The 24,894-nt window shown below is 33.6% G+C and overlaps 4 protein-coding genes across 4 annotated transcripts; 3 read left to right on the top strand and 1 right to left on the bottom strand.

Moving 5' to 3' along the window:
* Window positions 1-202: 202 nt before the first annotated feature.
* LOC140808285 (probable transcription factor KAN4) lies at window positions 203-1,579 on the bottom strand. Its single transcript, XM_073165365.1, has 3 exons — window positions 1,032-1,579; window positions 785-861; window positions 203-558 (listed from the first exon to the last, which is right to left on the bottom strand). Exons 1-3 carry the CDS (start codon window positions 1,465-1,467, stop codon window positions 511-513), a joined length of 561 nt encoding a protein of 186 aa, XP_073021466.1. The 5' UTR covers window positions 1,468-1,579; the 3' UTR covers window positions 203-510.
* A 5,831-nt stretch (window positions 1,580-7,410) lies between these two features.
* On the top strand, window positions 7,411-11,054 carry LOC140808136 (ent-kaurene oxidase-like). Its single transcript, XM_073165168.1, has 9 exons — window positions 7,411-7,541; window positions 7,631-7,827; window positions 8,323-8,483; window positions 9,187-9,348; window positions 9,431-9,571; window positions 9,658-9,912; window positions 10,077-10,238; window positions 10,331-10,525; window positions 10,614-11,054. Exons 2-9 carry the CDS (start codon window positions 7,680-7,682, stop codon window positions 10,923-10,925), a joined length of 1,536 nt encoding a protein of 511 aa, XP_073021269.1. The 5' UTR covers window positions 7,411-7,541; window positions 7,631-7,679; the 3' UTR covers window positions 10,926-11,054.
* Window positions 11,055-15,389: 4,335 nt separating this feature from the next.
* Window positions 15,390-16,097, top strand: LOC140807838 (dof zinc finger protein DOF3.4-like). Its single transcript, XM_073164801.1, has one exon. The coding sequence runs from the start codon at window positions 15,390-15,392 to the stop codon at window positions 16,095-16,097; it is 708 nt and encodes a 235-aa protein (XP_073020902.1).
* A 5,810-nt stretch (window positions 16,098-21,907) lies between these two features.
* Window positions 21,908-24,212, top strand: LOC140807884 (thylakoidal processing peptidase 1, chloroplastic-like). Its single transcript, XM_073164840.1, has 6 exons — window positions 21,908-22,938; window positions 23,256-23,324; window positions 23,413-23,481; window positions 23,572-23,658; window positions 23,754-23,821; window positions 23,931-24,212. The coding sequence occupies exons 1-6, from the start codon at window positions 22,210-22,212 to the stop codon at window positions 24,055-24,057; spliced, it is 1,149 nt and encodes a 382-aa protein (XP_073020941.1). The 5' UTR covers window positions 21,908-22,209; the 3' UTR covers window positions 24,058-24,212.
* The last annotated feature ends 682 nt before the right edge of the window (window positions 24,213-24,894 follow it).

The following is a 24,894-nucleotide window of genomic DNA, read 5'->3' as shown; positions in this document are numbered from 1 at the left end:
CTGGTGCTGCTAATGGGATGAAAGCATTAAAACGAGTACTAATAATATCAGCCTTTTCATCTTCAAACCCTTTATGATTTCGCAACTTTAATCCCGTATCTGTCGGGCCGTGAGCTTCTGTAACGGAGTCAATACTATAACTAATTCACACGGGTAAGTCTGTTATATCAAAAATGTTACTCCATGTGTAGTTTTACGTACAAAAAATTCGTTTGCTCATCTGAACTTAAACAAAAAATATGAAACTTATAAGATGGTCACACAAATATTTTGTGTAAAAATATACTAGGATAGACAAATCTACATCACACACTGTTGTCACGAATATATACAGTATGAGTCAGGATGTGCATGTGAAATTCCGAACAATCATGCTTTGGTTTGAAGTTTTGGGAGCAAATCTGATGGAAGATTTTGTCGCGATTAATCATAATTAAATGCGAGCACCAACAAAGAGAATAATGGGAAGTGGGCAGGGATGGGACCTTTTTGTGAAGAAAGATCCTATTTTTATTTATTACCTGATCCTTTGTCAGTGGTCTTGACTGTTCTATACATCTGCATGTAAATTTTACACGAGAAAAGAGAATGAGAAAAATATTTTAAGGTAAAGATGCCATTTTGTCCTAATACCTTTATTCTCATATCCCCCACAAGTGGTACGAAAGAGACAGGAAATTAAAAAGGCAACGAAAATGAGATGGAAGAATACGAAAGGGGTAGGTTTCTGCTAATTACCCTAATTTCAATGAATAAATTGATTGAATTCAGTGACTGATCCCACCTGCAAGTGGCTCTTCACGTGAGCTAGGGTTAGATCTTTCACATTCATCAACTCTAGTACAGACTTTGGTGTTGCTCCTGTAATATAATATTTGTAGGAAACATTAATTGTAGTCAGATAATGTTTTTAAAATGTTTATTCAACCCAAACGAGTACTGAAAACCCATCTATCAGTTATGATCAAGAAGCTGCTGCCAAGGTTGATTTTTTAAATATAAAGTATAACTAAAAAATAAATTCGACATACTTTCACGGCCACCAAGAAGTTGAACTGCTTGAACAAAATGAGCGTGGAGAGTAGAATTCCATCTCATTCTTGGAGCTCTAACAGTTGATCTCTTATCAATCCCATTCACCATTCTTGAAGTTCTTTTGAACTCCCCTCCGCGACGTGTTTGATGAAAATTTCTTGGTATTCTCACAGAGATATGATTCAATCCAAGCATTTCACGTCCCAAACTCAAACTGGGATCAGTACCGGATATAACATGATTAGAAGTACTGATCTTTTGTGCACTGGAAACCCCATTTTCTTGCCTCCGATCGCTTCCACTGCCGACAGAATCAGTCGTATGAGCGTTGCAATGTTGCCATATTTCCATGAACTTGCAGTTTGATGACAGTGAAGGTGTAGTGATCTGTAAAGAAAGATCGAGCATGGTGGAACAATCTTCGGTTCTCATTATGACTTGGTTTAAGCTAAAAGACACATTTTTTGCTGTTAAAGATGTTGAGAGAAAACATATCAGTTCCGCCAAATAGCACAAGAAGCCAAATATATATATCGGAGGAATTTTTTACGTGAAAAATGTGTACAAAGAAGAAGACTCGTAAAAAATGGGTTAAAAGAGTGAAATTTATTTCATCAAATTCAGTATCTTATGGTTATACATATATATTGAGTTAACTAGGTAAATCGCATTGAATAGGTTTTGTACAACATACTCATCCGAAAAAAGTGTATAACCAAACTGATAATCACTAGTTCAACATTCACATACTCCATCAAGTACTCCACGTCCATGAGAACTGGTTTGTATATACATTGTTTGCATGAATGAGGTGTTTTTTACCAAGCGCAGAACTTAACTCTTAAAAGGAATAAAAAAATAGATAATGCTAAAGGAGACGGTAGATTAATGTTAACACAGCATTAATTATATTATATTATTAACGCAAACAAAATTGAACCATGCATGATTAAACGAGTAAATAGTCAATCAATGCTTTCTTTAAAATTCTTGACCACCTGAGAAAACATTTTTATGTAAATGGATTGATGTATAATTTTGTGATCCGATTTTAATGTATATTTAATTAAAGCACTTTAACAATTTAGGGAGCATTTACACAAGCTCAAAAAGTGATTTAAAAAATTCGAAATTACCATCACTATCTTAAAATTTATCGATGAAGTGGCCTGTACGTGTCAGAGAGGGGGCCGGAGCTTCGGCGACAGCCGGCCTCAGATCCACATGCAGCCTTACTGTTACTGGAACTATTGCTTAATGGGTGCTATATGTATAATATATATGATAATAGTAGATATGCCTTACGGCATACGTTCAGTTGAAAAATTAAGTAAAATAGTATTTAAAAATAGTTATAATCTACAAATAATTATCTGAATTTACAAAATTCTTTTACCATATATCTGTGCTCTATATCAGGAGTAGTGGAGAATGTAATCGGAAAAAGAGGAACAAATTAAGAGAAAATTATATTTGAGTAGCTACGTCTCATGTGAGACCGTCTCACGGATCTCAATCTGTGAGACGGGTCAACCCTACCCATATTCACCATAAAAAGTAATACTCTTAGTATAAAAAGCAATATTTTTTCATGGATTACCCAAATAAAGATCCGTCTCACAAAATATGACCCGTGAGACCGTCTCACACAAATTTTTACCATTATATTTTTACTTTTGTATATTTTTCTTTTCTTTCTTTTTTTTTTTTTGCAATTTTTTCTTTTACCTTATTAAATTTTAGTCAACTACGCTATCTTTGTATTTTTGGTAATTTGAGTCCTTTTTTACATGAGCTATGTGGCATTGATGTGGTAAACAAATATCATCAATATTTAATGAAAAATGATTAAAATTGTCCAAAATCGAAATATATTTGAAAAATATTAAAATTAATTTGATAACATATTGTAACAATGATTTTGTTGGTGATCCTGATTGATGATAATAATAAGAATGTTCAAAATATTAAAATGGAAATTTTAATAAAATTTACGACATCGGTAAGAGTAGGTCTCGTGTGAGAGCGTCTCACGGATACTAATCTGTTAGACGTGTTAATCCTACCTATATTCACAATAAAAAATAATACTCTTAGCATAAAAATATTTTTTCATGGATGATCCAAATAAGATATATGTCTCACAAATACAACCCGTGAGAAAGTCTCACACAAATTTTTGTCCGGTAAGAAAATATAAATAATAATAGCGAAATTTGGGGTGAAAATAATTTTGAATAAACGAAAATAATTGGCGGATTTTAAGTCTATCATTTTTGTGTGTTTATCCCTAACGTTGATAATATTATTATTTATTATTGTTTATCGTCTCGAATTATTTCTGCACTTTAATATAAGCATACTCGACTAATCATTTAGCTAAAGAATAGCTTCATCGGTCGCTTACCCAAGTGTGAGACACGATCCTAACAAAATCTAATCCTTCAAATTACTTTCTTTCGTGATAATCGTCGATAATAGTCAGATGCATTACGTTCAATTAGGTACTATGCATGGGTTCGAGGTCTATTTCTTCTCAAATGGCCGCCGTTACGAAAGTGCTTGGCATGAGAGCAAAGACGGCCGGGTCATATTGTACACTTTCAGGAATGGAGAAACTCAATCAGGCCATTGGCAAAATGGAATTCTTGATGTGCCTATCACTCAGGAGCACAATCTCTCCCGTTTCTCCCGTTGTTGTTAACCACTCAGGAGTGTTTAACGTTGTTCGGGTAAATTTTTCATGTTCCACTGTCATTCTCCAGTGCTATTTATCAGCTTAATTAGTGCGTGATGGATAAGGTGCTGTTGGGTTTAATCTTATCATGGATTTGTTAAATGGAATCTCTAGGGTATGTTTCCATCTTGTAGGGGGTTTACCAAGTTTTCATTAACCTTTCAAGAGGCTCGACGAGCAGCGGAGTAAGCTTATGAGGTGGCCAAGGTAGACGAAAGAGTTAATCGAGCATTATCAGCGGAGAAAGCTGTGTCACTTTTGCATAATATCGTGTTTCTATGGCCTAGTTAAATAAACTACTTTTACATTTACCCCAAGGTCTATTTGAATGTGTCATATGTATAATTCAATTTTTCTGATAAATTATGAGTTGATTTGTCTTTTCTCTGAACGATTCTGCAAAATATTAAACAAGCTGTGGCCAAACAAGCTGAAGAAGGAATTGTAATCATTATATATATAAATAATTTTGGCAGACCCCCGATTAATAAGACAGGTTCAGGGTGAGGTAGAGTCTAAATTTTTCTTGACGAGGTCGCTCTCGGTTTTGGTCAAACTCATCCCATTATCATCTCTACTGACGTAGATAGTTAGAGGGTAATAATTTACACCATCAACAATAAGACAATATTCACTACTTCAAACCAACGTTTAGGTTCATATATACTCACCAACAATTGTCAAATCAGCATACTATTTTCTTATAATTAGGTACTATTACATTAAATTTATAAAATATTAGCTTAAAATCGGATACTTTGAGTTATCTCATGGTAGAGGTTACTCGAGTTTCTGATGATTAAGAAAATTAATGGATATTATAATAATAATAATAATATAAAACTCTTCACTATTTCAAATAATAATAATAATAATAATAATAATAATAATAATAATCCTGGTATACTTGTCAAATTGGGTTAGGCCCGTCGGGCCGGCCCGCCCCGCTATAAAAATTGAGCGGGTTGGGTTGATAAAATAGCAGCCCGTCTGGAGGCGGGCCAAATGGGTTGAGCCCGTTTGGGTTGCGGGCCAAGACGGGTTGGGCCCAAACGGGGCGGGCTGGCCCGCCAAAGCCCGCCAAATTAATGTAGAATTATACATTTTTAAGTTTTACATAAAAATTGGAATAAGTCTCATGCGCCTCCATCACTCTCTTATCTTATTTATTTTTTATTTTTCTCATGGGCCTCGCCTCCATCACTCACTCTGGTAAAATCTGAATCTCTGTAAATTTTATTCATGAATCTAAAAATAAATTTTAAGCATAACAGGTGTTTGTGAACCCAAGAGCGGTTTCGTTTGAAATCCGACGAGTTGCAGTGAAAGTTTTTGAACCCGATGGAGGTTTGCTAATTATGTGTATTGTTGAACACATAAAATTTTATAAAATTTACAACTGTCTCTTTCCTTGACTTTATGTTCTCTTCCATGTCTCAATTTTCATGTTTGGTTTAATCAGTTTGCTTTTTATGGATTATGTTGTATACTTTCTTAATTTCTTATTTCAATGTTTTTAAGTATTTTATGAAACTATTTGATTGAAATATATTTTTCTTCAATGTTTACTGCGATAATGTTTAGCCTTTTTTATTTAAAAAAAAATAAACGGGTCGGCCCGCCTGACCCGCGGCCCAAGGTGGGTTGGGTTGGGTTGACCATTTAGAGACCCGCCAAAATGCGGGCCGGCCCGCCCCGCCCCGTCTAATGGCGGGTTGCGGCGGGTGGCGGGTCGGACCGTCCCGCCAGCCCGTTTTGACATGTCTACCTCCTGGGTACCAGAATGGAGAGAAAAAAGACTTAAAGGTCCTCTTTCTCAAGACATTCTGGTAGTTTGTACCCAGTATGTAATAATAATAATAATAATAATAATAAATTGTGTTTATAATCACCAGCAATTGCACAATTTCAAGAATGAATTTATGTTTTAAATTGTCAAAGTGCCTTACTATTTGCTTATAATATATACGATTGTTTTAAAATTGGATAATATTAGTTTAAATCGGGTACTTTAAGTTATATCTGAGTAGCTAGGGACTACTTAAATTTTGATAATTCAAAAAATTAATGGATAATATTACATTAATAATAGAATATTATTTACTACTTCAAAACAACAGTACTTTGTGTTCATAATCACAACAATTGCGGGTATGAACCTACGTTTTTAACATTAAATTGGGTTATCATTATTCATTAGCTTATAATTAGATTCTATTAGATTAAAGAGTTTGTCTCACGGTCTCACGAATCTTTATCTGTGAGACGGGTCAATCTTACCGATATTCACGATAAAAAGTAATATTCTTAGCATAAAAAGTAATACTTTTTCATGGATGACCTAAATAAGATATATGTCTCACAATATACGACCCGTGAGACAATCTCACACAAGTTTTTGTCTAGATGAGTAGGTCTCTTATGAGACGGTCTCACGAATCTTTATCTGTGAGACAGGTCAATCTTACCGATATTCACGATAAAAAGTAATATTCACGATAAAAAGTAATAATTTTTCATGGATGACCTAAATAAGATATCTTCTCACAATATACGACCCGTGAGACAATCCCACACAAGTTTTTGTTTAGATGAGTAGGTCTCTTATGAGACGGTCTCACGAATCTTTATCTGTGAGACAGATCATTCTTACCGATATTCACGATAAAAAATAATCCTAAAATACCACAAAACCAATGAAACAAAAAATAGAGTAGCAACATCTAACATCTATCTAAGAATGCATACATAAAAGATCCAAACATACAAGTTGTAGTTCAAATCTCAACAAGATAAACAATTTTGTAATTGAAGTTTAAGCTTCAAGTACATAACATAACACAATAAAATACAAGTGAAAGTCATAAATCACCATAATTTAAAAGTTTCAAACTTGAAAGGAATTCAATCCATGCTGCTAGCACGTCTACGCCTCTTCCAGCTCCCAAATTTATTTTCGTGATAAAAAATCGAAACACACGGTCTTACTATGATAAGAAATCGAATATGGTTGTAACGCAGCTGAAATTTAGGACAGATTTTATCAAATAGAATTCATTTTTGGGAGGAAATATCACGAGCATGGAGTAAAAAAAATGATTAAAAACCAAAAAAAAAAAAATTGAAATCCATGAACCACAAGCAAGATTCGGGATGAAGATACAAAGCTTTCTCGTTGGAAAGAGAAATTGAAACGGAGACTTTTGTTAAAACTCAAGAGTCAGAAATGTGAAGACTAAAATCTTTTAGTCTCCTGTTTTAATAATTATATATTAATAAAATGTTAAAATTTTAATATAATTAACATGCAATTCAACATATATAGTCTTTGTTTTTAAAATATCAAGTTGTCTAGGTTCAATCATCCATATCTTTTTTTTTTCTTTTTTCATTTATTTTTAAATTCATATATCAAATGTAAAGGTAATCTCTCATTATATTTTATAATTACATTTTGATTATTATTTAAATATAAAATAAATAAATTATAAAAAAATATTATACAAACACACGACGCATTAATATTACAATAAATATAAGGAATCGAGATTTTAAGCAAGGCTCCTCGGTGCCGGTGATCATATCATGCGAACATGTAATGTTTCCCGTATATAATAAAATATATGCCAAAGTGGACGTCATAATTCTTTGCCATGATTAAGCCCAAGAGCACAATTCCCTCGACTGTCCAAATTCAAGAAACGACGAGGGTGGTGCCGTCTTCTTTGTCTGGAGAGCCAATGCCTCTTTTTTCAGTTTTAGTTTAATCGTATGACATATGATTTCCTTTTATCGTTTTCTGAGTTGTTTTCCTTCAGCATATTATCAGGAGCATCAATGGCTCAATAAATTTCGCAGAAACTGAGATAAATTTTACTGAAATCTTGAAAAAGAGTATCTGGGTAGAATGGATACGCTTCTGAATCTTCAAGCTCTGCCTTTGGAAGCTGCGATTGGTGGCCCAGCTATTGCTGTTGGTGGGATTACTTTGTTTTTCATCAGAGAATATGTGAATAATCTAAAGAAAAGATCTTCTGGCCACCTTCCTCCACCCCGTTAAGTCTTTTTTTTTCCTTTTATTTTTTTAAAAATATTTAACGATTGATTTACTTTGTAATGGGAAGGATCGTGGGTTTTAGTTAGTGATGATTTAGTCAATTTTGGTTACAATTATATTCATTTAAGCTTTTTATTAATTTCACTTTAAAAGTTAATGCAGTGATTTAGACGTATATTAGAGACTGAGTGGTGCGAGATTTTTGCCCTTCAAGCTCGATGCATTTTATGATGACATTTCTCATTTATATTTGTTCAATGATTTGAACTCATCGTGATCTGATTAATCAGTTGTGGTACCAACGATCATTTAATCAGAGAGAAGATATGTCCTGAAATTGAGAATATTTGAACCATTTCAATGGTGATTAGCTTCTCAAATATTACTAGCATTATTCTTGCAAAAATCACGTGTCTTTCCTCAGTACAAGAATGAGTTCCTGTTAATCCAAAAACTTCATTAAACCTTGTTAGTTTTTGCGTACCCAATGCAGAGGTGCCAGGTTTACCAGTAATTGGCAATCTACTACAAGTAAATGAGAAGAAACCGCACAAGACATTCATCAAATGGGCTGAGAAATATGGTCCTATATATTCTATCAAGATGGGGTCGAACAATATGATTGTTCTCAACTCCACAGATGTTGCGAAGGAGGTAGATATAAGTTCCTTATCTCTCAAATTTTGGTTCTCATTAAACTTGTAATTTACATATATGGTAGAGCATAAATCTAAGACGTTTTTGTGTTGATGTGTAATTTTGTCGATAGAGCAGTCGTCCAATCTCTTTTGATGTTTGTATCTTGACCTTTCATCAGTGCATGATGAACTAATATCATAAGATCTTGAAATGGAATGACATTGTGTTTGTAAAGATACCAGAAGGGACAAGAGTGAAATGAGTTTTAGGTGTTAAATTTCTTTTGAAACTTATACGCGCTGTTGGTTTTGTGTAACTTGTCTTTCATTTAAGATTTTTTCTGCTGGCTGTAAAAACTTGATTATTAATTAGTCACTCGTGACCAGATTCATTTTCTCGCGCTCCGCTGCTGAATCTGAGTGACAGTTATGTTGCATATATTTCATCAGATCGACAAGTTCAATCAATTCTTCCTGTGCAAAAACATATGGTCGTAGATTTTATGGAGTACTCATTCTGATGCTAATCTGGAATGTCAACTCTGATGGTTGGATTACAGCTCTAATAATGCTGGCGATGAATTTAGTTTATTTATTTCATTGTCTAAGCTCAAATCAACATAGTGGCAGCATAGATAACATGCTTTTTGACCAAATATATCAAAAGATTGAGTTTCCAAAAAAAAATTCTTACTTACACATGCTTCGTTTTGCTTTAGGCTATGGTGACGAAATACACATCCATCTCTACACGAAAGCTTTCAAATGCATTGAAGATCCTCACGTCTGATAAAAGCATAGTAGCGATGAGTGACTATAATGAATTTTACAAGGCAGCCAAACGTCATTTACTTACGAGTACCCTTGGACCAAACGCTCAGGTTTGTTCTGTCAAAGGTGTTCACCTAGTGTATGGTTATTCATGTTGCAAGTGATTATTACTAAATACAATGGTTATTGCAGAAACGTCATCGTATTCATAGGGATGTTATGATACAGAACATTTGTGATCGGTTCCATGCTCATTTGAACGCGCATCCTCTTGAAGCTGTCGATTTCAGAAATATATTTCAATCTGAACTTTTTGGATTATCACTGAAACAAGTGAGCTCATCCACTTCCAGTGAGTGATATAACATTGTGTTTTCACCAAGTCCCAAAATTTTAGAAACAATTTCTTTGCCACATAGGCTATTGGAGAAGATGTGGATTCCCTTTACGTGAAGGATCTTGGCTCTACGTTGTCTAGAGGGGAGATATTCAAGATTTTGGTACTCGACCCAATGGAAGGGGCAATCGAGGTGGATTGGAGAGATTTTGTCCCACATCTAAAATGGATCCCGAATAAAAGCTTTGAACATAAAATTCAGCAGATGCATTTCAACCGGCAAGCTGTGATGAAGGCCCTTATCGAGCAGCAGAAGAAACGTATTTCTTCAGGAGAGGTATTCAAGACCTAAAATCAGGATGGACCATGAATTCCAAAGGGAGAGATTCAATTAATTTTTAGATTTTTTTTTCTTTCTCAGAGTGAACACGGCTCTCCCTGTATGCCCGTGTCTTTTGAATCTATTTTTCCCTCTGCATTAATGATTAAAGATTGTGGCAGGAACTCAACTGTTATCTTGATTATCTATTATCGGAAGCAAACACATTATCCGAACAACAAATCCTAATGCTGCTTTGGGAAGCCATTATTGAAGCATCGGATACTACATTAGTCACCTCAGAATGGGCGATGTACGAACTTTCTAAAGATCCCGAGAACCAGGTTATTGGACTTTTGTGATTTCTTCTAACCATATCTCTGTTTTGGTGTATTTTTACATGACTGTGTGCTATGATATTTTTTTATGTAAACAGAGTCGTTTGTTGTCGGAAATTCAAGATATATGTGGACTGGACAAACTCGAGGAAGAGAAGTTGTGCCAACTGCCATACTTGGCGGCTGTTTTCCATGAAACAATAAGGAAGCACAGTCCAGTTCCTATTGTCCCGCTAAGATACGTGAATGCAAACACACAATTAGGAGGTTATGATATCCCAGAAGGCAGTGAGGTTATTCACAATTTCCTTAACCTCTTGATATATATACTTTTTGCGTAATTATGCATAAACCATACAATGGAATTATGTATATCTGCAGGTTGCTATAAACTTATACGGATGTAACATGGATGAAAAGGTGTGGGAAACTCCCGAAAAATGGATCCCCGAGCGGTTTATAACCGGAAAAGACGACACCATGGAATTGCACAAAACAATGGCTTTCGGAGGTGGAAAGAGAGTGTGTGCCGGCTCTCTACAAGCGATGCTTATATCTTGCGTGGCTATCGGCAGATTGGTGCAAGAATTCGAATGGAGACTGAAGGATGGGGAAGAAGAAAATGTGGATACATTGGGGCTAACCACTCATAAGCTTCATCCGTTGCTAGTCAACTTAAAGCCCAGAAACTGATGTAAATATCTTAACTTGTATTGTGCCCTTTTTTTTTTTTTTTTTTTTTGGATGTGTGCTCTTGCTGTGTGATTATGTTGTGAACCAACTTGAGAATTTCAGTACAATTTATTGTTGGTCTTTTTTCTAGTAGCCAAATAACAATATCTATTGAAAGAGTTGATTGACATAAAATTATTAAATAGATGGAGAGTGTGAGAATCAAATGGGGTTGTTCTGTGTATGTCGTAATACTTTTAACACAAAATACAGTGGAATAATAGAATTTATCATACAATTGAGCTTAGATGAATAATATAAAACATAATTAATCTATCTATTTATTTATTAATAATAAATAAATATGTGGATGTTTGAAAAGTTTTCCAATTGTGAATGTACATGATTATCTTTCACATGTTTATTCATTTTTATTATTCAATATATTATATATTAATACCTATAAATAAAAGTGTGAATACTTGAAAAGTTTTTCAATTGTGAACGGACATAATTAAACTTTATATGTTTACTTATTTTCATTATCAAGTAACATATGTGGTAATTTCACACTTAGTCTATTAATAATTAATACTAATTAACCACATTTTATATTTATGTAAATTCTAACAAACGCTAACGAATTATCACTACAATTTCATTAATTGTAAAAATTAATATTATTTCAAGAATAAAATATAATTCCTGATTAATTTTTTCAAATAATTCATCTTTATAATATATCATAAATATTTTATCTTTTAAATTTTCTCTCTACATCATATTTTATTATTTTAATGCAAATTTGTAATTATATTTTTAGTGCAGTTTCTAATTAAGTAATAAATTATAGTATCACAAGAAAAAATATAAAAAAAATTAATTATATATGCAATAAGTAGAATAACATGATAAGTATATAATAATATGAAATTTAATACTAACATATTTTTTGATTTTTTAACTAAGATATGAAAATAAAGAGTTAGAAGAATTTATATCAACAATTATGAGTGTTAATATATCAATAATATCATAAAATATGAATATTTTAGAAGAATTCAAATAGATTAGCTATAATAAGAAATTTTATTTTAGTTACTTTTTTTAAAAAATTATATATCAAATAAATTTATACATTCAATAAACAAAATTTGGTAATATTTGAAACATCTGCTAAGAATGTTTAAGATTTAAGTAATAGAGGTCTACAGGTAAACTCGACCATGATTTCAAGAACACTGAAACCAAAAGCAGAACTAAAATTGTTTTTGACTTCAGTTACAAGATCGACTCTCATAATATATAAATTTAAAGCATTATTTTTAAACAATTAATTTCACTATCTCACGACTCACTTATTGTATATTGTTTACTGTCTCACGACTCACTTATTGTATAACTATTTTATTTAATATTAAAAAATGGATAATAATAGCCATTTATAAAAAAATATTATATATCAAACAAATTTATAAATTAAATATACAAATTTCGGTAGTACAATTGGTTCTATATAATATGTTAATTATAATTTATTGTATAATATAAAATTAACATCTTGGATTTTAATTTGGAAAAAAATTTGAAAGTAAATTATATAAGTTATTAATTAATTTATTCGCTCAATATAACAAGAGATTAAACTCAAATAGATAACAAAATAATTCAAATTATTTTTTTAAAAAAATAAATTTTTTAATTTTTATCATAAATTTGATATTTACGTGCATCACACGTGTTTCATACTAGTCGTGTAAAAATATATACACAACACTTGTGTGTTGACTTAGGATAAAAGATTTACCATAAAAACTTGTCCATTTACAAAATCAGTACTAGTTAATAAAAAAAATAACTCTATTAACAAAGTGTATTCAAAACATTTATCAAACTAAATAACCAAAGCTACGGATGGAACGTTTATGAAGCCGAAATTCTGTTTGATGAACAATGCTCTAATTAGTACTGTGGTTAGATGTTTTGTCTGCTTATCTTCAACATTTTACGACAACACAGTAATACGTCTTGATTTGAGCACTTGATCTCTTCGAAACAACTCCCGAATTTACTCTCCTATGACATCTGTGTTCATCCATCGCTCCCATCATATATTTTTTATTATTTATAGGTTTCTTTTACCTTAAAGTTTAGTCTTTGGAAATAAGAGTTTCATTAATAGATAAACTCTTTTAAATAATTTATCATATCCAGAATTTATCGCAAATACCAATAATGTATAAAGATAAAACTTTATAATTTAATATGCACAATATTAGGGAAAAAAATATTAGTAAAAAATAAATTACATTTCTTTCAAATTTTTTCACGCTAAAATCTCAAGTTTTCAACTAAACATTCGATTTTATTTTTTTAAAAAAAAACTACAAATGTGTGTGATATTTATTTAGTGGAAATTTGAACATCCCAGGTGAAATGTACTATGAAATTTATAAGGCGAAAGAGACCTAACACAGCAGCACAACAGAGATTCTGTGTGAGTTAAGCTGCGCGTGCCTGAACAGAGTCATCATAGACCGACACGTGTTTCCGTACGGTGCCACGCAACCACCCGCACCAGTCTCCCTCTGATTTTCCTCTTCAGTCAACGCGAACGCGCTACCACGTACTGCTAACTAATACACACGTCACCTTCTTTCTCAGGATCAATTTTGAAATCAGAAATAACACGTAAACCATCTCATTCAAATCCCATCAATAATTTCAACTTCAATTTTCTAATGTTTTTTGCAGCACAAAAAAAAAAAACAAAATTAACCTTGCCTCTGTCAAGTTAATTTGTTTTTAACTATCGTAAAATCGCCGCCTTAGTTCATAAACTATACCAGTTTGGATCGATTTCAAAACATCACGGTTTGAAACGATTTTTAAAATAATAAAAAAATGGTATGGCTTAAATTTTTGATATATATATTGAATTCTAAATAATTATATGTATATATTTTTTATGTGAGTCACACTATATAAACAATTGAATTAATATATTATATTATAATTGACTAAAAAATATTAGTTGCATGTAGTTCTTAGTGAGAAGTCCTAAAAATCCGGCGGCAGCAACACAATCAGCACAGCGCACAGTAATTCCTAGGCACGCCTAAAATCCGGTGGCAGCAACACAATCAGCATTGCACACCACACAATATCCCTAGCCACGCGAATCCACCATCAATACCAATCATGCTGTCCCAACCCATTCACCATATATATTTCTTTCTTCACTTCCTTCTTCACCGAGACTATATACTGACAAACACACATGTGCGTGTGTATGTTATCAATAACTATTTATTGTACTTACAATTCTGATCCATACGTGTCGAACAAACTGCATATGGTCTTCTAATGTATAAAATGATGGAGAACGTCGTTTTACGTGATAACAATGTGTAATTCAAATATTTTGTATCTCACATCAGTTCAAATATCAAATATTTCGATTGTTTTATCAAACAAAAACAATTATTAATATTGTTGAAGGCCCTGAAGAAGGAAGATTTTGAAGTTTTTTGTATGACATGTTGGCTATCTGGTATGAAATTTACAAGTTCGCACATGCAGATTTTCATAGCCGGTTGTTATGAAATTCGATTGGGGTTGCTCTTTGTTGGAAGTTTTTCGTAAGGTTATTGATAGGTGTGATAGGCTGGTACTAAGTTTGATGAGATTTGAACAGATGTGGAAGGCTCCACTATTTAATCATTTGAGATTGAATGTCAATGCGAGATGCAATGTTTCCAAGAACAAATTCAGTGTTAAGGCGTGTGTTGGGAGCTAATGCGTTCATAATATGATATTCGGGTTGGGTGAAAGATGCAGAATTGATAGACAACATTCATTTGGTAAGGACTTTTGTTTGCATCGCGAGTTTACCAATATTATATGTATTTTTTTTAAATTCCCTTTAGGCAGTTCAAATAGTAAATCAACTAAGTGATGATCTAAGATATGAAGGAACTCTCATATTAGAAATATAATCATTTTTTGGATCTCTGATTTTCTTATATCATAACATATGAGAAAATAGACATATGAAAGATGCACATCATCTAGCTAGTAAAGTCATCAACTATGAGTCTAGTTTCGAGTGATTTAATTATATATCACTTTCTTGTTTTTCTTTCTAATACAGTATATTGTGACTTTTTACAATAGTCTTAATGGAAGGTTTATTATCTAAAAAAATTCATGATATTTTTAAAATTAATTGCATGTTTAAAATTATTTTGAAAAAAATTTATATTAAAAAATCATTATAAAGCACAATGCTCAAATTATTTCCTCTCTGATATTATGATCGACAAATGATATATGATATTATTTATATATGCACACATTTTCCGCTTAAAAGATGATTTCTGTAACACTTGTACATATCTACTTGCTAGGATTCTTTTCTCCCCCCACCTGAAAACCAGACAAAACAACAAGAAACCACGACACCCCGACTCGAAAGCACTGGAAATGGCATCAGAATCCGGTGACCGCACCCTATATCGTCAAGGGACCCGAACGGAGGTGGAGCAGTTTCAGTGTCCACGCTGCGAATCCACCAACACTAAATTTTGCTACTACAACAACTATAATCTCTCCCAGCCCAGGCACTTCTGCAAGTCATGCCGCCGGTACTGGACCCGAGGTGGCGCGCTGCGAAACGTCCCCGTCGGCGGAGGTACTCGCAAGACCCATTCCTCGAACAAACGCCCCCGCATAGCCCCCAGTACACCGACTAGCGCCTCCCCTGCAAGCACCGCCCGTCTGGTTTCTTGCAGTACGGAGAAAGACGAGACGGCGGAAACTCAAACCATTAACGGGTTGATTACAAATCCTGGTCCAGGTCCGCTGTCTGGACCCCCCGAGGAACTGAACTTGAACGAGGCTGCAAGACGGCCAGATTCTGGGAATTCGAGTTCTTGGTTGGATAGACAAATGGAAACAACTGATGGGATTTTCCAGTCAAATATGTACGGGGTCGGGATCAGTGCTGGCCTGGAATATGGGCTTGGTATGTTGGAATGGCCCTTGGAGCATATGAGCGGTGTTATTAATGGTGCTTCTGTGTGCGAGTCTCCGGGTAGCAACACGTGGCGGATGGCTGGTGGCAACGACGACGGTGATTACTTTTCTTGGCCGGACCTCGCTATTCCCACTCCAGCCAAAGCTCTCAAGTGAACTGAGAAAAATGGAAATGGCCTGAACAAGAAATTTTCATGTGTTTTATGGGTCTAACCAAGTACCTGTGTGGAATCTAGTCGTAAGAATATTAGCATTACAGAAAGGAGGCCATTCTCATATTTTGGCTCAAGGGATTATGTGAAAATGCTTTTGAAGATCTTAATTAAAGATTACGGGTTAAATCTCGAACTTTTATTACACAGACAAAATTCGAATTTTTCGAATCAAATCTTCTTCGACTTTCATATCATATAAGTTCCGGTAAAAATATAGCTTGTTCTTCGTTTCGGTGAACTAGTTCCATTCGCCCTCAGTCTTTTTCCTTTGCCATACAAGTTGAACAACTTAACCTCTGTTTGGTTCTGAAATGTTAAATTTGCCTGTAAAACTAACTCGATATTTAAGCCATAATCCAGTATTAAAAAATATAATTTCAATTTGATTGGTTCGAATCTGTACCGGAAAAATAGTTAGGCTATCAACGGTCAAGAAAAAGAATGCATTGTTTTGGAAAAAAAACATTAACAAATAAATGAATTATTATTTCAATACAATTTCTAGTCTTAAAACGCACATCATAGATCCATCATCGTTTTGTATTTGATGAATTCCATATTTAAATATATGATTATTATTTAATATTGCTTGAAAATGGTTTTTCTAGACTGTAAATTAATTTTTTTTTTTTTTTATGTTTTAGATCAATTATAGACTAGGGATAACACTATATTATACATAGGAGTGATGAAAGCTACTAGGATGACCTCACAAAGAAACTGAGTTGAAATGATGTATTAATTGCTAGGACCCGACAAAAACTTGTTTAGTGAATTTATGATCGTGGAGAATTTTTTTTATAGAAATTGAGATTTTTAAATTTTTTACAAACTCCAAATAAAATTTAGATTTGAAGGTTTAAGATTGCGGACACCAATAATCATAAGCTAACAAGCTAAGATTGATGCAATTTATTGTGCTTCAATTGAATAGATAGCTACTCACACCGCCTAATATATAGGATGATGCACTATTTGATTTTGTTCCGCAAATAGTAGATCTTGGTTGACATATCGCCGACCATTGCCACCCACTTGTTGCATCATGAAAATGAAATGTAAATCCATACAAGCCTATTTTTTCTAATGTACATTTATTTGGTTAATTTCAAAATGACAATGACTCGGCCGTGAGGCTTCTTCCCACTTGCTTCCTTGGCTTGTTTGTGATCGGACCGAAAGGTGGCACTTAAGACTGACTTCATGGCATTGTCTTGTTTTTTTTTTTTTTTTATCAAATTGGTGGCTCTAAGAGGTACTGGAAAAATCGGTCGTCTAAACCGACTGGACGAGTAACAAACTGTCTACATAGTTCATTTTTTTTAAAAAAAAATGAATTTTCAAAAATTAGTAAATAAAAAAAATTGATTAAACAAATTTATGCATATCTTGTTGAAATTTATGTCACAAAAAATTTATGCACATTATTAAGATGTATAAAAAATAATAATGAAAATGTTGGACACACTTGTGCATATTTTGATTAATTTTTTTTATTATACAATATTTTGTATATTTTTATAATTAATTAAAATTAAAAAAAAAAAAAAAAACCACCGAGGCGTCCCATATAGGTGCTAGGTGGTGGGTAGCCGCTCACCTAACCTTTTTTAGATAATTGGTTATAAGCCAGTTCACGATTTTAGTCTATTATAAAACTTGCACTGTTTTTTCAAATTGTAGGCGTTTTTCATCGGAATGTTAACATGAAATCAAACACATCAACAATATTCGACGTCACGTCAGTATTTTTCATTGTCATTTCATCATTTTCCGATGTCATGTTAGCATCTCGACGGAAAATGACTAAAGTTGAAAAAAAAAAAAAAACTATGAATTGATTGATGATAAGAAAAAAATGAAAAATGTACGATAGTTAGAAGACAAAAAATATTATTCTTTCATTTTTAAAATTATATATATATATATATATATATATATATATATATATATATATATATAAAATAACTAGTGATGTCCATATATCTAAGGGCACCCACATTGGTATGTTAATGGGTGTTATTAACACCCATTAACATTAAAGCACCAATGTGGGTGGAGGTGTTATTAATTTTTTGTGCCAAGTCAGCAGAAAAATTCATCAGAATGAACGCCGTTAATCCGAAATTTGCGACGGTTTTTGAAAAACCGTCGCAAATTCAAAAGCGTCACTACTTTCTTATTTTTTAAAAAAAAATCGCAACTTGCAACGGTTTTGTAAAAACCGTCGTTATTTGTGCAAGAATTCGTTAAAAACCGTCGCTAATAGCGACAGTGTTTGAAAAACCGTCGCTAACATTATTCACCAACGGTTCTTAAATGTAGTGAAATTAAATGAATGTGGGTGTGTGTTAATAATGGGGAAGTGTTAATGTAATGAATATGTGGCTCGTGGACCCCATCATTTTTGATGAGATGGAGAGTTATTAACATGAATTAATTCCGACGGATGCGGATGCCCTAAGGGCTGGGTAGAGTGTGTATATCTTGCATCCTCGGCTAGATAGTCACCAATCAACCCTTCGTTATTAAGACTGGGAGGTCGCACTGAGATCAGATATCTTCGAGGCTTACTGCTAAGTTTTGGATCAAACCGGTCGTCAAGCCATACACTTTAACGCAAGACGGATTGATGCATCCAACATATAAAAATTCCTGAGATTGTGTCACAAGAGACCTACTCACACTTTGATAGCATTAGTTTTTATTAAAAATATTGAAATTTAAATTATATTTGAAAATATATAAAATAATTTGACTTTGGATTGTTTGGGTGCATGCATGATTAGTGATGAGACCCCCACCCTCCACCATGCGTTTTCTCAACATCGCTTTCTATTTTAATGGCAGTTTTCGACCTATCTTTCTTGCAGTACTGGTACTGTTCAAGAAGAATGCCTCACAGCAAATTCAAACCTGCATGGGCATTGAATTGGTTTTTGTGTGGAATTTTCAATGTTTTTATGATTCGGTTTATATAAGTATTTATAAAACGTTTGTGTAAAAGTATTTTTTACACAAAAAAAAAATTATAATATTTTAAAAATAAATATGTGTTTGAACAACTATTTTATACAAACTTTGTTACAGTTAAAAGTGTTTGAACAAATTTATATGTTATTCTAATTAAAACATCTCTAAACTATTTTTTAAAAATTCATTTTTTGGCACTTTAAAACCGTAAATGCTGCTCTATTTCACAAGCCAATCCCCGTTGTGAAATCGACATATTCGAATTTCTTGGACCTCAAATGTTAGGATTCAAAAATTGGGCCTTTCGTCGTTAATTGGGTAGCCCAATTTCACAAGCCCCGTTGTATTCACTATGCTATTTGACCAACATTCCCCTCGAGGTAACTTATTTGATTAAATGGTAATCAATTTTTTTAATCTATACTCTTTTAGAAAACATATATTTATTTATAATAAAAACCACTCGATAACGGTTACAAGTTCTCACGTCATAAATAAATTGTTTAACAAATAATTTATATGATGGTTATAAACCATGGAATCGGTTATATCTTATAGGGATACAATAAAAAATATTTTCACAATATTTTTCCCAAAAGTTTAGAATACTTGATTGTGTTTATTGAGTTGCGTAAATTAAATATATTTATGGAATTGCTTCGTCGCTAATCATCCTTGCAATTAAAAAAAACAAATCAAAAATCGATTTATTGACTTTTACAAATTCGTATAGTAAGATAATATAAATTGGAAATTAAAAAATAAAAAAGAAATAATATAAATTGAAGCAATTCAACCAAGTACCAACCACCCGAAAGCTACCAAAAAAATTTAATACTATTAAATTTATTATTTTAATGAGGAGGGCAAAAAATGAATGTTGTCTCCCAAAAATAGACTGTTGGAGGAATTGATGCATTTGACCCTTTCAACGTACTTGTGATGCTCTCGAACATTAACACAAAAAAAAAAATTAAAAAAAAAAATTGTGTGAAACGATATCATTGATTATATTTTATGATATGGATTTTTATTTGGGTCATCTATAAAAAATATTTCTTTTATGCTAAGAGTATAATTTTTTATTATGAATATCGGTAGGATTGACTCGTTTCACAGATAAATATTCGTGAAATCGTCTCACAAGAGACCTACTCTTAAAAATATTAAATAAAAGTTTGATTGACTGGCATTCGTTGCCTTTGGACCAAGGGTTAATTTCGTCAAATTATTATTCTTATCGATTAATTATTTTTTTTAATGAGTCTTTCGTTGTTATATGAACCATACTTAAATGATAATATAATTATTGTTTTTTAAGAAGATACTTTGTATATTTATAAAAATAAAAATTATTTAATTATAATTAATTTTTATAGATAAATTACCACCGGGTTAGAATATGACTTTTACAAACTTCAAAGTTTGGAAGGCTCGACGTGAATAAATGCGATGTCTTGGCCATTCGTGATCTAATAAGTTTGCTTTAAAGCTTTCGACTCACATATAAATTTGAAAAATTATGTCACTCTTATTCACAATAAAATGTGAACCCACGTGTATTTCTCGAATATAAATCCAAAACAAAAAAAAAAAAATGATATTTGAATATTAAATGTTTCATATATAATATTAATATATGATATTTTAATAGCTAAATATGTAAAAGAAATGTTGATATTAACAAAGTTGTTCCAATTACATACTCAGAAGCTTATCTTTTGCATCATATATGAAATCGTTCGTACTCAAATATCATTTATTATAATCATATTTTCATTATTTTGTACTGATTTTCATCTGAAAAAAAAATTTATCATTAATATCAATTAGCCATAGAACTCCGTAGAACGGAACAAAAGAAAGGAAAAAAACTTTTGTGAGACGGTTTCACGAGTCGTATTTTGTGAGATAGATCTCTTGTTTGGGTCATCTATAAAAAAATATTATTTTTTATACTAAGAGTATTACTTTTATTGTGAATATCGTTAGAGTTGACTCGTCTCATAGATAAAGATTTGTGAGACCGTCTCACAAGAAACCTACTGAAAAATATCCAAATAACTTTTTCGCCAGGAGAACTAAAATCAAAATTTTGTTTGTTTTTGGAAATTTTTGAACAATTTATCATTTGTTAACAAAATGTTTTTAAAAATATTTTATAATTCAAATTTTAGGTAATGTAGAATTCTCTGACATATGAGTTTTCAAAAATACTTTTAGCTTGTTCTTATATTTTTCAATATGATTACTTACATATAATATAATCAATATTTGAACTCAATATGTACATATATATATGGCAAAAACTTGTGTGAGACCGTCTCACGGGTCAAATTTTGTGAGACGGATCTTTATATGGGTAATCCATGAAATAGTATTGCTTTTTATGCTAAGAGTACTACTTTTTATGGTGAATATGAGTAGGGTTGACCCGTCTCACAGATTGAGATCCGTGAGACGGTCTCACATGAGACCTACTCTATATATATATATATCATATATGCAGCAAATTTTTAATCATTTTTAATTAATAAAAAAATAAAAATAAATGAAGGTGTGAAAGCAATCAAGAAAAAGATCACTCTTAACATTGGAAATAGCCAGGAAGCTAGAGCCAGTCAACAAAACAAAAATTAGTCAAAAGTCTTAACAGATCAGAGAGTACAAATTTACCCAACCAACTGATTCAAATTACAAGGTGACATCAAACTGTCCTTCCGTTATGACTCCCCTATCTAAAGGGTATAAGCGTCTTTCAGTTAGATATTTAAACCGAAGAGCATGATCGCTGATGAAAATTTCGCACCCCAACAGCTATCTAGCTCTCCACCTTCTCCGGCAGAGCTCCACCCTATCTCAGCCGCTTGTAGGGTGTCGATCTTCCATATTTATTCGTCATCTACCCTGCGCACTGATCGGAACTCTACCTTTCAATTCCCTCCTTCCTCCTGTTCATCGTTTCTCTCTTCCGTTCCGATGGCTTCATTCGCCTTTTAGAGCTCTTGTTCATCTCAATTAAAATCACAAACCACGAAATTTTCCTCTACTTTTTGATCAGCTTATTACAATTTTCGGTTATGGCTGTGCGACTTACCGTCACCTACTCAGGCTTTATCGCCTCCAACATCACCTCCGCTGCCTCCTCCAAGTGTGCTGGAACTCGATTCCTCCACGAATGCGCGATTCGATCTAGAATATTCCATCATCCGCCGTCACAGAAGCCTGATTCCAGTTACTCGGAGTTCCGCCGTTCCAGCTCAAGATCTAATCCCATCAATTCAATGGCGTTCGTGTATTCGACATTGTCTGAGGAAATTGTTGGTGGGAATTCTCAATCACCCCTGGCTGTCAGTCTGAGTTCTTTGATTAAGTCAGTTGGGACTTACTCCAAAGTGAATGTGTTGGGGATTTCACCGATTAAGGCTTCGTCTATGATTCCGTTCTTGCAGGGTTGTAAATGGCTGCCCTGTAATGAGCCCTCGAGCACGGAGGTGGATAAAGGAGGGACCCTTTGTAGCGACGACAACAGTAGCAAAGGCAGTAGATGTTCTGCGGCGTTGGCTACGACGACTAAGAGTGCTGGTTCTAGCAGTGTAAAGGTTTTACCACATAGGACTGGAAGTAGTAGCAACAGTTGGATGTTGAAATTGATGAATCTTTGTTTCAGCTCTGAGGATGCAAAGGCAGCTTTCACGGCTTTCAGCGTTAGCATTTTGTTTAAATCGACTTTGGCTGAGCCGAGGTCAATTCCCTCGAGGTCTATGTACCCGACCCTTGATGTGGGTGATCGAATTTTAGCTGAAAAGGTATATTTCCAAATTCCAACTAAACCAAAACAATCACAATCTGTTAGATGGGTTCGTTCGTGTTTCTCAATGCTTTATAGGAATTGTTCTGCAGTTGCATCGTTTATACTTTGCAATGAACAGTTTATAGCACTAGTATAGTACTATAAACTAAATGGCCTAAAGGGCGAATGATTTCGGGACTCACTCTTTTTCTGTTAACTATGATATGTGAACTATTATTCATTCCTTGTAGTTTTTTTAGCTTCAGCTAAGAAAATGGCCTATAGGGCGAATGATTTCGGGACTCACTCTTTTTCCTACGTTTCGGCTTTCAGGTTTCTTATGTTTTCAGGCAGCCGGAAGTCTCAGATATTGTGATTTTCAAGGCCCCTTCAATCCTTCAGGTATATTTTGTTGAGTTAATAGCATTTTAAAAAATTTAATTCGGAGAAAGGCGATGGCTCAATCATTTCTGTTTAACTTAATCTGCAGGAGTTGGGTTTTAGTTCATCAGATGTTTTTATCAAAAGAGTAGTAGCAACAGCTGGTGATTCGGTCGAAGTAAGTAATCTCCTGTAGTGTTTCAAACTATTTTCCTTTGGTCTTCTCTTGTCTTTGCTCGTCAACTAGTAATTATTTTGCATCCTGCAGGTTCGTGATGGGAGATTGGTGATCAATGGTATTGCCCAAGAAGAGGATTTTATCTCCGAACCCCTTGAATATGAACTGGATTTATTGGTAATTGCATTTACCTCTTATTCTTTCTGTCTTTAAGCTTGTTTTGGACTATTATTAGGAGAAAACATATCCCTCATTGGATCTATTGCGCACAGATTGTGCCGGAAGGCCATGTGTTCGTGATGGGAGACAATCGGAATAACAGCTTCGACTCTCATAACTGGTAACCACTCGATTCAGTTACTTGGGAAATCTTGAAATATATGATAATCTGCACTCTCCCAACCACATGTTGTGCAGTGTGAAATTTATGTTGCTCTTTGTTTTACCAGGGGTCCGCTTCCTATCAAAAACATTGTTGGTAGATCCGTGTTCCGATACTGGCCTCCTTCAAGAGTATCCGACACGGTGCATGATACTTCCCGTATGAGGAGCACGGTCGCATTTTCGTGCTCTTAATATCCACTGAAATGCCATCAGATAAATTATTTTGACGATTCGTTTGTTGTGGATTCTTTTATGTACCTGTAAATAATAGTTCTAACCTTAGCTTGTGAAATACTCTGATGTACCGAAACACAAATTAAAATCTATACGATGACATTGAACTTTTATGCTTCCTCTGATAAAAGTTAAGAACGAGTTCTTCTAGTCCTCTACCTGAACGACTTATATGTTATACAATATAGATTCACCCTGAACTAATCCTTGAATCCAAAAAATGAGTACCGTGTTGGCTGTGCGCTTGCAATGCTTAACTCGAAAAAAAGATAAACTTGATCCAAGAACGTGTATGATAGACAAAATTGCTTCATCATCGAAGTGAGTGGCTTAAAGATTTAGCAACATTGCTAGCATCGGTCTCGAGGATGACATGGGTCCAATGGTGTTGAGATGCCATTATCATACATTCCCTTGCTGCCAAAAGTCCTGCAAGATGAACTGGGAAAATTCCATCTAGACACAAAGACTGAGCCATTAACACTATTCCTTGCCCGTTTCTGGCTACTAACCTATCCCCACTCGCTGACTCCCCTGCGTCACCGCCGTATCAACATTGATCTTCACTAATCCTGGTGGTGGTGCCATCCAAGAAATAGATTGAGGAGGAAGTGAAGCCTTTGGAGAGGCCCCTGGTTGACAAGTCAGAAATTGATCCCGTAATAAGCTTGCTCTTGAGACTGCTTCCTTGGGTGTCATCACCCTGCCTTCATGGATATGTTGATTTCTTGCCAGCCAAATGCTCCAGGAAATCATTGCAAAACATCCTAAATCATCTCCCTTCCCACAAGATTA

The sequence above is a fragment of the Primulina eburnea genome, chromosome 12 (genome assembly GCF_022965805.1).
Source record: "Primulina eburnea isolate SZY01 chromosome 12, ASM2296580v1, whole genome shotgun sequence".
Taxonomy (NCBI): domain Eukaryota; kingdom Viridiplantae; phylum Streptophyta; class Magnoliopsida; order Lamiales; family Gesneriaceae; genus Primulina; species Primulina eburnea.
This window is presented reverse-complemented; position numbering and strand designations above follow the sequence as displayed.